At 35.2% G+C, this 14,398-nt stretch overlaps 1 protein-coding gene across 1 annotated transcript; it reads left to right on the top strand.

Annotated features, from left to right (window-relative positions):
* Positions 1-3,349: 3,349 nt before the first annotated feature.
* On the top strand, positions 3,350-12,210 carry sft2d2b (SFT2 domain containing 2b). The gene is made up of 8 exons (XM_026933441.3): positions 3,350-3,581; positions 5,534-5,623; positions 7,682-7,767; positions 7,864-7,945; positions 8,089-8,124; positions 8,643-8,701; positions 9,727-9,756; positions 10,154-12,210. Exons 1-8 carry the CDS (start codon positions 3,519-3,521, stop codon positions 10,191-10,193), a joined length of 486 nt encoding a protein of 161 aa, XP_026789242.1. The 5' UTR covers positions 3,350-3,518; the 3' UTR covers positions 10,194-12,210.
* Positions 12,211-14,398: the final 2,188 nt, after the last annotated feature.

Genomic DNA, 14,398 nt, shown 5'->3' on the forward strand with positions numbered 1-14,398 from the left:
TGCAGTGCAAAGTAATGTCATTTTGTTAATTTGAAGGTAGAGTAAAATCTCATGGAGCAATATCAGCCATTACGCAAAGAAGAACAATCACAGGTCAGAATATCCCAAAAGAACGTCTATGAGTCGTTTAGGAGTCGACTCCGATTTGATTCACTGAAAAGAATCAGAACTCCCTTCTCTAAGCTCTATAGGTGTGGTGCTGCTTCTTGTATGAGAAAGAAGGAGCATGAACTTGACCAGGGTGTGTGTTGCAGAGTGACGCAGACAGTGTGTGTCTGATTTGCCATGATGATCTGTGCAGAAGAGGAGGAACCATCCGGGAACTGCACTGTTCACACACCTTCCACAGTGAGGTAGGAGACTTCTGCCTTTCAGTGAACATAGAAAATTGTGCAAAATGTTTTTGGTTGTGGTATCCGTACAAATTTACATGGATTTGATCTTACATGATGCAATAATAATGCAATAAGACAATAATATATATATATATATAAACATGTATAATCAATATCCTGAAAAATATATAGTCATGACTGCTGAGATTTGCAATGAATCCTGGAGTGTAAATAAAAATGTAAGGAGCAAAAAATTAGAGTTTTTTTCCCTTGGAAATGTAACTGAATAAGATTAAGCATTAATTTTCAGCAAAGAAAATATAATCTTCGAAAAAGCTACTTATAGTTACAGAGGTATTGGAATTAAGGTACAATCACATAATGTCTTAATTAATATTTATCATTAACACATTATCTTCAATGATGTCTTCAATGATGATCTTTATTTCGTAATGAAATTCTGAGTTGACTTTTTTTAGTTTAAGCTTCTTCAATCGACATTTGATTTCATTTTTCGTTTTTTACTTTGGTTAACAGTTTGGTTAACTGATAGTGGTGCAGTGAGATTTAGCCCTCGCTTCATCTCAATCTAAAGTGAGCGATGCAGCGGCGCTTTAGTGCTTTAGTCACTTTAGTAACTCTCTCAACTCCTCATCTGTCAACATATCAGCTTCTAAAGCTTCAACTGTCATGCTGATACCGCCATCAACATTATCGTGTAGAATGTTTTTCTTGAATTTCCCCTACGGAGGGTCAATAAAGGTACATCTTATCTTATCTTATCTTATCTTATCTTATCTTATCTTATCTTATCTTATCTTATCTTATCTTATCTTATCTTATCTTATCTTATCTTATCTTATCTTATCTTATCTTACGCTTACTAGCCGAGACGAGTCGGCTGATTTAGCTGTGGTGTTTTTTGGAATTTTTCGTCCACTGTTTGACCAATGTTTCCATTAATTATCTGTTGGATTTCTCATTAATATGGCATTGAACATTACTGAAAAATGGTGAGTGTGAAAAGAAGCTTGTGCTCTTTTGTTTTTAGCAGCTAACAGCAAAGATTTTTGCCTACTAAATTTCACTGTAACTCTGCTAGCAATGTCCCCCTGTGACATCAGCGTGGGACACGTGCACTAACTTTTTACTGGAATAACAAAAATACAACACCAGTTAACAAGTTAGCGCCCGAACCACTAACCAAAACACAATATAAATGAATATGAACATATTTAATGTGTTTTCTAGTCCAAATGTCTTGACCTGTTATGACTTGTATAACTGAAAACCATTAACACTTAATACAAGTCCAGTTTAGACAGAGTTAACCCAGAACCATGCTTTAGACTGTACACATATCAGCTATCTGCTCTACGTATGTAACTCAGTGCATTGTGTCTTTGTGTTTCAGTGTATAGAGGAGTGGTTGTGGATGAAGCAGACTTGCCTGATATATCATAAGCACATGGCCGTGCCTGAGCCTCTGTACTGGACGTCTGCTCGTGTCAAAGTGCCCTAATGCTTCACTACCACCTAAAAAAACTGTTAGGATGAAGAAATTATAGCATCCATCCACAGATCAGTGGATCTGAATCTGTTGGAAAGATGTTTATGATGTGTAATGGGATTGCTCGAGACTTCAGTAAAGCCTGCAGTTCAACTGTCAGCAGATCGACTATCAATGTCTAATAAAAGTTGTTATTTAGTTATCATGGTTAGCCAAACTGACTTGAAATAACCTCTAAAGCTCTGAGGAAAATCGCCAGGTCCAGACTCCAGACCTTCCTCAGCCTCATAACTACATAACTTTTCTATTAGTTTCACTGTTTTACTTCATAAAATGGTTCAATGGGTTTAATCCAAAGCTCAGTACTTTCAATGTCGGCTTAAATGTAACCGCAAATTACACCAAAATGGATCTTTTTTTACCAAAAGAATGCTGTAGGTGATTCACAATTAGGCCCCACTTCATGTTAATACACTTCAGTGTTGATATTCTGTCTGTCGTCTGCGGGAAGCCATTAAAACTGAAGGCCAATAAAATATCTGTGTGTAAAAGTCTGTCTGTTTACCCCAGAGATTCTGCTGTCTGAAAGAAAAGTCTAAAGGAAACGCTATTAAACTTATTAAGTTATGTTGCACGGTGCTCCAGTCTTTACATGTTTATTAACTTGCCAAAGTAAAAATACCAAATTTCATACACATTTAATTGACCCATATTTCTTTTTTCCACCCAGCATGTAAACAGTATTGTGAATTTATATTTTAATCCAGTTTAGCTGATTTGAGGCAAATGTGTGGGGAGATGTTCAGCAGTTAAGACATCCAGTGACTCCAAAAAATAAATATGTATATACTGATGGTCAGACGTCACAAACTTTTGGCTATGTAGTGTAGATGGGATTACTATTGTTTTTCAGGAATTTAGATGTAGTGTAGCTATACACATGGACTATTTAGAGGGTTTTATATATGTATGTATATATATATATATATATATATATATATATATATGAAATAAATTATAAATATATATTTTTTGCGTTAATAAAATAAATAATTAGCAATGAATTTAAATATAAAAAAATTTGTATGAATTATTTAAAAAAAATATTAACATTATTATAAAATTATTACAAAAATATAAAATTATTAATTATTTTAATATAATTAAAATATTTAAAATTTTATATAATAAAATTCATATAAGATTTTATATATATATATATATATATAATCTTATATGAATTTTAATATATAACAATTAAAATATTTTAATTATATTTTAATTAAATAAATTTTTTAAAACTAAATTATGATACTAAAATTATTTTAAAAAATGGCTCAGCATCTTATTTTATAAACATTTTCTAAACTTAGCTTTTTTTAAATAAACATTTTCTAAACATAATTATGTTTTAATTATTTAGACATGTTATTATTTATATATATATGGATGTATAAATAATATATATAAACAGAGAGGCGCGCGAGTCACGCGAAAACTTCATGGCGCGTACGTGATGACGTCACTCCGGCGTTGCTGAGGCTACTGGCGGAAGTTCTGACTCGTTCACCTGTTGCTCGTGCGAACAGGAAGAAGAGAAACTCGGTGATAGTTTTATCCGCGAGAAGGAGGTTACATTAAACTGTATAAAAAGGCATTTAATTGGAAGAGTGATGGATAAATTAAAGAAGGTTCTGAGCGGTCAGGACGGAAATGACGACCTGAATGTGCTGCAGGTAACAAGGAGAAATAATTTACACTGTACACTTTATTTCATTTCACACTTCATGTGACACAGGCCTTGTAGCTGTGACTGTTTACCAGTTTAACTAGCAGTCATTAACTCAGAGAAAGTCTGTGTTTGGTTTATAAAATATCTGTGACTGTTTACTAGTTTAACTAGCAGTCATTAACTCAGAGAAAGTCTGTGTTTGGTTTATAAAATATCTCTTTACTAGTTTAACTAGCAGTAATTAACTCAGAGAAAGTCTGTGTTTGGTTTATAAAATATCTGTTTACCAGTTTAACTAGCAGTCATTAACTTCAGAGGAAGTCTGTGTTTGGTTTATAAAATATCTGTTTACTAGTTTAACTAGCAGTCATTAACTCAGAAGAAGTCTGTGTTTGGTTTATAAAATATCTGTTTACTAGTTTAAGTAGCAGTCATTAACTCAGAAGAAGTCTGTGTTTGATTTATAAAATATCTGTTAACTAGTTTAACTAGCAGTCATTAACTCAGAGGAAGTCTGTTTTGTTTATAAAATATCTGTTTACCAGTTTAACTAGCAGTCATTAACTCAGAGGAAGTCTGTGTTTGGTTTATAAAATATCTGTTTACTAGTTTAACTAGCAGTCATTAACTCAGAGGAAGTCTGTGTTTGGTTTATAAAATATCTGTTTACTAGTTTAACTAGCAGTCATTAACTCAGAGGAAGTCTGTGTTTGGTTTATAAAATATCTGTTTTATCTAACATTTTCCCATGTTAGCGTTTAATGAGCGTTTATTCTTTGCCTTGCTTTTACTTCAGATTGTTTTATTGTATGTCTTTTATGTATTATAGTTTTATCATTTGTTACTTTTTACAATATTTTAATTATTTTACCTTTTTTCTAATTTTTAATTATACATTTTAATATTATTATTTTAAATATATTTATATTATTTTTCTTTCTGTTTCTGCTATCATTTATTGCACTGTTATTTATCTGTTTTACTATTTTATTATTTTTTTTAAATATATATATAAAATATAAATATAAAATATAATTTTTTAATAACCCACAGTAGAATAGTGTAATAGAACTAGGAGAAGTGCTATAAATATGATAGGAAATATTTAGAATATACATTTCTACATTGAAACTTTATTTATTTATTTATTTATTTATTACAGAATTTTAGAACTTTATATAATTTTTCTATAGTACCTTAATAGTATTTTAGTTATTGTACCTCTATTATGTTTTGTCCTCACTTTTTATATTGTTATTATTTTCTTCTATCTGTCTGTTACTGAAATACTTATTGCTCTATTATTGCACCTGGTCTATTATTTTACTACTTTTGACGACCTTTTGTTGCTTTATTTCTGTGGGATTTTTGCTTCTCACTGTAAAGCACTTTGAGTTATATTTTAATTAATTAATTAAAAGGTTTCTGGGGACAAAGAAAGATTTATCTCATAAAAAAATGCATTCTACAATTTATCTATAAAAGCAGAAATCTCAGAAGTGAGAACTGAAATGTGTGTGAATCCTGCAACAGGACATCATGAGGAAAAATTATTCAAAGGAAGAAGTGACTTTCTTCAGACTCCAGACCTGATTTAAAGACGTTTAGAGGTGTCTTAACTGATACATTTTTATTTTTTTTCCTAATACTAATTGGCCAGTTCCAGTGTAGTGTTATAGATGTGACATTTGTCTGTACACGCGTGGTGTCTCTGAGAGTCATTAAGACTTCAACTATACGACAAAAATGAAAATATTTTGCATATACATTCGATAGATACGGTTTGAAGATGGAAGTGGTTCTTGACAGGAAGTAGAGGTCACTTGGTTAAATGGTTCATTGTTCTGTGGAAAGATCTGAGCCTAAATGGTCAATGGAAACGTTTTTTTTTTTTATATTGTATTATCCTGTATATGTTTTTGTTGATATCTTGGTGCGCTTGTTGTTGTTCTGTAGGCGGCTGGAGACACGACCACGCTGGGCTGGGGAACGCGCGTCAAGGCTTTTATCGCCTGCTTTGTTTTGGGAGTCGTCTGTTCCATCCTGGTAAGTTGACTCAGAGTCTACGTAGACGCAAGTTGATCTAGAGTTCTGTAGAAGGCTGTCAAATGACGCCCCATCAAAGTATTTTAGCGAGCACTTGGAAAAACACGACTCCGCTTTTTTTAAAACACGGACCAGCGTGGCTTCTGTAGCAGATCCTCTGTTCGGCAGCTCATGAAGAAAGGAAATAGTTTTCATAGGTTTATAGTTTTTTTTTACATTTTATTTACCCTCTCTAGTCTGAATAATGAACTGATGACATGATAGGGCTTGTAAAAAAACAAAAGTGGATGCCAAAAACACAATGTTTAAAAACGCTTGGGCAGAATGGAGAGTTCAGGATAGATATCTCATCCGTTCAGGATCTGTGGCTCTAGTAAAAAGTGTTAGTGTGAAGCAAAACACAACCACTTCAAATTTGATGTCTTATTAATCAGGGGTTCGAAACATTAAATGGAAATGGAATGTGAACAGATTTTTTTTTCTTTGAAAATAATCGAAAACACTCTAAATTGTTTCAGAGTGAAAATTGTATTTTTTTTAATAAAAAAAAGTGCTGAACTGATTAATAATGTAATTTTTCCATATTCAGGCATCGTGAGTTCATGAAATCGTAGCGTAAACTTAAACATTTTCTCAATATGCCTAACTTCCTGTCCAGAATTCATCACTTTCTGCACACATGGCTACAGGAAGACCTGACGTTAGATATAGCCGGGTTTCCGAAGATGGGTCGATGCCAGGAATCCGTGTCGAAAGTATTTTTCCTGCGATTCCGCACGCACGCTGCAAATCAGACGGATGCTTTGAAAATGTTACAAATTAATACACACGTTTCTGGTTTTATTTGGCTTCCTATGATCAAAGTAAATATCATTGTTATCATGTAAATATCGTTATGATCCTTTCTTTTATTTCATTCTAACAAGTTTCTAACTAAAGAAGGAGAGGCGTAGAATACCAGAGCAGGAATGGAAAAATATCGTTTCTGTTCAGAACGAACCAAAACGAAATTAAAGATATTACAGATATGAACTAATCACTAATGGTGAAATGTAAAAAGGTAACTCTAGTCACCTTTCAGTGATGTTAGTCGTTTATCTGGACGTTTGTAAGCAATAGCTGGACCACTAATTTTAGTTTAGTTGAATAGCTAGCGAGTGACTGGAGTGTACGGCTGATGAACATGAACATGGACGTAAAAATGAAAATATTGGTAATTTCTGATGAAAGTCTTTTGTCTGAAACGTTGTGTTTCTCTAAAAGCTTTGTACTACGCTGCAGTTTTTATTACATCTGTATGTTACACAAAATATGGTTGTGTGCAAAGGTCTTAGGCACATGCAGATAAATGCTGTAAGCAAAGATGCCTTCAGAAATAATGAAAAGTTTCTGCATTATTAACTGCTATAAAGAGCAGTAAATGGTAATAAACTAAACAAATTCAATATTTGGTGTAGTCTCGGGTATAATTTGTGCAGTTGTAGAATGAAATTCGAGGGTAAACTGTAATCTTGGTGAAGCTGCCACAGTTCTTCTGGAGACTTTGACTAGCTTCTTTTTTTGCAGTGAAACCCAGCAGCCTTCCTCATGCTTTTTATCTGAAAAGAGGTCGTTACGTAATACGTTGCTTTCTTTAGACACAAACGTTTTTCCGCAGCATTTCATTTTTTTGTTGGGAAAGTAATGTTTGGAAATTTCAAGTGTTTTTGTACAGACTCAGTAATGCAGAAGTCATAAAATAAACAAAATTACATTAAAAAATGGTGTGCCTAAGAGTTTTGCACAGTACTGTACATACAGTATACACACACATACACACACATTATATACATACAGAGTTCAATAGATTTCAAGCTTTATAGAAATATATAAATTCAGGATATAAATGTTAGCGTACTATGTTAATTAGAGTACTGCATTTACAGAGAAGTATTTAGTGTACTACATTAATTAACATTAGAGTGTAGTACACATATTCCTTCACATCACTTCCATTGTGATTACTCACTCTGAATAACAACAGCCGTCAAATGAATACATGTCAATGTAAATATCCAGGGATCGTGTTTGCTCTGGGTTCCTAAAAGAGGACTGATCCTGTTCGCCGTCTTCTACACCTTCGGCAACATCGCCTCGCTCCTAAGGTAAGATTTACAGCTTTATCGGCGACACGTAATTATTTAATATCAGACGTGGTTTGAGGCTTGGCTGCAAAAAAGTGTATTTTGTTTGCGTTCTAGCACGATGTTCTTGATGGGTCCGTTGAAGCAGCTGAAGAGGATGTGTGACAAGACGAGAGCGCTGGCGACGGCCGTCATGATCGTGAGTGCGCGCACACACACACACACACACACACACACACACACACACACACAGGTGCACTGTCCCTATGAAGGCAAATTCTGTACATTATTTCTATCTATGTTTTATGTATAAAGAAATAATTTTGGTCTTTTATTTTGCAGACGTGCCTTGTGTTGACACTTTGCTCTGCATTTTGGGTAATCATTTTTGGTATATTTTATATATTCTGTATATAAATATATATATTTTGTACATTTTTATTTTATGTATATTAATATTTTTTGCGTTAGGTATGTGCTGATATTAATTCATTTCTTCATCATATCATGATAATTGCCTACATTATTAGTATTATTTTTTATTTTTTGCAGTTTGCAGAATTTAAGTACTCCCACTTTCTCAAACTTTCACTAAGCAAAATTCTAGTAAACAGAATTACGACAAGGTCACATGCAGCTCTTCTAGAGATCTGTCCAAAACAAGCCAGACATCTCTCTGTTGCCTGTCTAATGAGACAGATGTTATCTCGGGAATACAAACGCTGCCTGAAAATACGGCCTACTAAATGAGTTCATTAGGGATTGCCGTTATTTTTAAGTGTTAATCATATTGTGATGTATAACCGATTATCAGCACATACCTAACGCTCATGTTTACGGAGTATTCATTTGGGAAATGAGTTAACACCCTGCGCTCCGTGTTGATCCCCCGTCAGTGGCAAAACAAAGGCCTCACCGTGCTCTTCTGCATCCTCCAGTTCCTGGCTTTAACTTGGTGAGTGGACCACTTACTCAATTCACAGCCGCCGTGTTGATAAAAACGTTCAGCATAAACGTGTGACATTTTCCTGACTGTTGACTTGGACGAAGCACAGACGCTGGCTTCCTCTCTTCTGGCAACGAAATGAAATGGTGATTTTTATTAAAAAAAAAAAAGCCAATTATTTCTCCAGCACGCTGCCAGGTTCGTTTATGTGAGTGTGTGGCGGATTTTGTCGGCTTTGTTCTTCCCAACAGCTCTCTGTACAGTTAAATTATGTTTGTTTGTTTTTTAAGAAGACAGGTTTTAGTGTTGAAAATTGGCGTCTCTTTATGAAGCAGAGATTTAAAGAAATTGTTAGACGTGTGATATTTTTTACGCGATGCAGTAACACTGACGGCTGGAATTCAAATCACAGGTTTATATTAATGCGCTGGTTCTACGTTATGCGTTATCGTTCCTATAGTAACATACAGTTTATACGGGGACTCGTATGGTGGACGCTCCACATAATATGAGACTAATAGCAAACAGATTAAAACCAGGTTGTTGTTTGACAACGAAAAATGTATAATCATTGATCTGATGAAGTTTTCTGTCAGATGTTTACTGAACAATTATTGAAGGAGTCTTCAGTGTCAGTGCTTTGTAATGTTCAGTATCTCTGTGGGAGAGTCTTCAGGACGGAGATCTTCACACTTTCCGGGTTCTTAGTAACACGACAAGCTGCACTTTTTGTCTTGTTAAGTTAAAGAGAGAGAAAAAAGAGGCTGGTGAGGGAGCCACTGTTTATAGGTGCTATAACATAAGTGAGAACAGGAACTAAGTTGACATTCCTTATCATTAAATGTAACTACAAATGGATAAAATGTACATGTTCTTTAATAAATGAAAACTTACTGTTCTATAAGAGAATAAACCACTTCTGCATGTGCTGTTGCCCTGTCGTTCATTATTTTCCTATAACAGCACACCCCCGAAGTGATTTATTCCATACATTTGTTTGATGCTATAACTTTTCTTCCTCTTTTCTGTCACAGGTACAGCTTGTCATATATTCCGTTTGCAAGGTGAGTTTTTAACACCTTTTTTTTTAAGCATCTACTCATCTATTTTTGCAGTTATTACACTGCAGTGTGCAGAAAATCTTCATTTACAGCATTGTCATGTAAATCCAATCTTTTTGTAGTGTCCAGTAAAATATATAGCAGTGCTAATATCACTGTTTTATGTAAAACTGTAAGATTTCTATCTTAAGTCAGCACTTTGAAGTACAGCTTTCTGTTTTGAATCTGTTCTGTAAAGTGCTAATAAAGCGGTCATTCCGCTGCCTCTGATTCAAATGGGCCCGGAGTCAAAGGTTCCATTCATTTGTGGCTCGCGCTCAAGTGACCAAAACAGACTTTTCACACTTGTGCTTTTTGGCTGCGGCCGGCTGTTTACTGATTTGTGTTTGTTTTAATGCAGGGACGCGCTGATTAAGATGTTCTCCATGTGTTTGAAGTGATGTGTAGTGGCGTGTGGAGCTCGGACCTCTCTCGCCCCGCCGCTCTCTCTCTCTCTCCCTCCCTCCCTCTCTCTCTCTCTCTCTCTCTCCCTCTCTCTCTCTCGGCGCCTGATCTCGCTTCAGCTCTGCTGCGCCCTGAGTGCCCGCTGCTAGTGCCCACTCGAGCGCCCACTCTACTGCCTGGCGCGCACACACACACACACACACACGCACTGTGCAGGTGTGCGTTTCCTCTCCTGGTGCCTGGGTGCTCTCCAGGAATGAGTATGAATACACATATTCTCTTTTACATGTCAGTGAAGGAATCAGACGTGACTTCAGAACGACTCAAAGGTGCATTTAGGTAAAGATTTGTGAGGAAAAAAAGGTTTCTAACGGTTAAAGGGGTTGAATAAGTTTTGACTGATGGGTTTTTTTGTTTTTTTTTTTTTTGCACATTGAGCCCACCCCTATTTCTACCCATGTACACAAAGCCCAGCTCTCAAAACTTTAATCAGTTCAACTAGAGTTAGCCATTAGCAGGAACTGTCATGACTTCACTTTCAAGCTCACTCGGACATTCAGCTGCTTGAAAGCTGGAAGTTACAACTCATAACATATAAACATGCAAAATTCTCATGATGATTAAAGAGGAGGTGAAGTGGCGTTGGGGGCGTGTCTATAAAATGACTGACAAGAGGTCAGTCCAAATACAAAACAACCATTCTAGACCAGAAGGCAGGTCCAAACCCTCTTTCTTTCTTTCTTTCTTTTTTTTTTTTTTTTTAAATTGGCTGCATAGTGCACTTGTGAAAATGACTTAAACTATTATTTAATCATTTCTACATAATTTTCCCCCATTATTTGTACTAGGAAGAAATGAAAAATATTGACTATTGCACCTTTATGTAGTGATGTGTTCAGTCAAAAATTGCACTTGTGTGCATCAGCAAGATGCCTTTATAATTTTATATTTTATACAAGAGATCATTTTTATAAATAATAAACGGGTTGCTGTAAATTTGTCTTGTAACCAGCCACATTATATTCATCCTTAAATAATCTCTTGTGCATTTTTTTTATTTTGGTCATAACATTTTAAGACAATAACCACTTTTAGTTCTTAGATTAGATTAGATTAGATTAGATTAGATTAGATTAAGCCTAGTCCCAGAATGAATTGTTCTATAAATCTGGATACTTGAGACTGAGGTGTGGTGTTTAGGATGTAGTGTTTTTTTGACATTGTTCCTGTCATTTTTGTTACTGAAGATCTTTTATCATTCTGTTATTTTCTCTGTTTATGTAACTGAATTCTGCTCATACCATTTCTTGGTGTCGTACATTTCCACAATTTTTTTTGTTTGTTTGTTTTTTGTATCACATTTTAACTGCAGGTCTTTCCAGGCCATGATAATGTGTCTGAGTTGTAGGCTGTCATGAGAAGCGTCAGTCAGCATTTCCTGTGTGTGCTATGATACATGAAAATTATGTGTGAGACTTTAAAAAAAAAAAACCCTAAAAGTAGGCCTGTGTTGTAAAAGGTCATGCACAAACTGGCTGTTCTGCTGCTTGAAATGAAGGATATATTGCAATTTCAGAAGATAATACTATAATCTCCTCAGCAGTGTATTAGATTTCCAGCTAAACAGCTCTGGGAATACTTGACAATCATCCACAAGTAGATTTCTTTTTTCTGTACTATGAGCTGTCATGTTGTTGAAAAGATGTGTCATGTCTTTTTGGTAATATTAGAAATGTCACTTTTCCATTTCTGAGGAGTGTCTGGGTTTTTCACTGTGTTCCACAGGGTATGATGTGCATCAGCTTTTAGTTTGCATCATGTTATTTAATTATTAAATGCTGTCTGTTTGAAGTCTGTTTCTGTGCTGTAGGATATAAATATTATATTATAATATCTGTTGTATATGTGTAATGTGTACTATGTGTTGTATATGTGTAATGTGTACTATGTGTGATGTTACCACCTGCAGCCTTTATGAACAAATATAATTAAAATGATTATTTAAGTCTGGAAGGATTTCTGAGTTTTTCAGTCTGGAAGTTGCTGGTTGCTATAATTTACTTCTACTAAAGTTAGTTTAACGCCATTTATGTAAAGCATAAAGCCACGCGCTCTGGCGCATCCCCCGCATATTCGCACAAGGTTACATCTCCATCTCATCTCCATCTTTAGTGCGAATTCGGATTTTGTGATCATCCCTGCGTTTATAGTGTTTTCCCCTTGTTTCTGCAGTATGCAGGAGGTTCCGTTTAATGAGACCTTTCGCGTGCGTGAAGGCGTTAAATCCTGTAAATCTCCGCGCGGCAGCTGCGGGATCAGGTTTCCGCCTCGCCTCCTCCCGGAACATCCAGTCTGCTTTCCTGCTCTCAGGTCAGGCTGAAGACCAGTGCGGTGATGATGCGGACAAAACCGCACACCTCTGACAGCACGGCTGCAATTACTGCTCAGACTTAATACCGGCATTAACACCGACAACATGCGCGCAAAGACGCACGAGTCTGAGCATCGCTTCAAATCTCACAATCACCTTAAATATCCTGACAACATAATATTACTCCATTATCCAGAACTTATCATCATCATCATCATCATCACCACAATAACACCACAGAACTCTTTCCCCAGTTACAACCTAATAAACCGTTTGGTTTTTGTTCACTTTTATTTGTATTTGTTTTGTTTCTTAGACTCCTGTGGAATATTCAAATAATTTTAACATACAAACAACCTTTTCAGTTTCTGGGTTTTCGTACAAGATTGTGCTCATCTGTGGCCTATTATTTATTTATTTATTTATTTATTTATCTTGTAATAATTGCCTTTGGATATAAATGACGCAATTACGCACGAGTCAGAAGCTTTCCATGGCGGTTTATCACCATTTAATCATCCTTTAGAAACAAAACAAAATAATAATAATAATAATAATAATAATAATAATAACTGATCCCAGTATTTCACTTAGTCTCTCATACAGGTGTTTAACTTCCCAGTGCTTTGTTTTTGCCTTTATTTTGTGCTGTAACCTGGGGCAGAAGAAGGGGCACTGTATCCTTCCTCGTCTCTGAGGTTCTGCTCTTTTTGTACCACAGGCAGATAAAATGCCTTTTATGCACCTTTCATATGTATCATGTATCTTTCCCTGGGAAACTCTAACTGTATTTAGAGTAAAACTTTAAAGGTACACTACATGCATCCTTCCAGGTAAAAAAAAAACAAACAAACAAGGAGCAAAGACAAGTACAGTTTAGTGCCCTTTTGTTCTGAGAGTGCACGAGTCATTATCTCGACTCTCAGTTTTCCGTTACTAAATATTCAGTATTAATAGAATTTAGCTTCTCTATTTTGACACTTCATTTAAATGATGTTGGCTGAATGATCATCTTAATTTTTTTGGAGATGTGTATATATATATAAGTATATCTTTTCTTCTGTAATGTTTTCTGTAATGAAAGTTTCCCTCGTCAGGAGCTGAGAGGTGCTTTGATGTGCTTTGTGCATGTGAAGAGTGCTCTCAGATGCTTTGCCTCCAGCACTGCGCGTTTTACGCAAAGCGCGTTTGTGCGTCAGAGCTGAACACCGCGCTGTCCGGAGGAACCTGAACACAAACATCTCCGGGAAAAAAAAAACAAGTCAGCGTAATTAAGACAGTGTTCAGATGTGCAACACTGTCTCCTTGCTTTATCTCATTGTTTTTATCTCATTGTTTAATCTCCTTGTTTTATCTCCTGGTTTTTTATCTTCTTCTTTTTATCTTCTTGTTTTATATTCTTGTTTATCTCATTGTTTGTATCTCCTTGTTTGTGTCTCCATGTTTATCTTGTTGTTTTTATCTCCTTGTTTATCTTGTTGTTTGTACCTCCTCGTTTATCTCATTGTTTGTATCTCCTTGTTTGTGTCTCCATGTTTATCTCATTGTTTGTATCTCCTTGTTTGTGTCTCCATGTTTATCTTGTTGTTTTTATCTCCTTGTTTTATCTCCTTGTTTATCTTGTTGTTTGTACCTCCTTGTTTATCTTGTTGTTTGTGTCTCCTTGTTTTTATCTCATTGTTTGTATCTTATTATTTTATCTCCTTGTTTTATCTCCTGGTTTATCTTGTTGTTTTTATCTCCTTGTTTTTAATCTCCTTGTTTATCTGTAACACAATGCGCGTGATGCCTTTTGATTAATTACCTATAAGGAAATAATGACTAAATGGT

Source organism: Pangasianodon hypophthalmus, chromosome 2 (genome assembly GCF_027358585.1).
Source record: "Pangasianodon hypophthalmus isolate fPanHyp1 chromosome 2, fPanHyp1.pri, whole genome shotgun sequence".
Classification (NCBI taxonomy): domain Eukaryota; kingdom Metazoa; phylum Chordata; class Actinopteri; order Siluriformes; family Pangasiidae; genus Pangasianodon; species Pangasianodon hypophthalmus.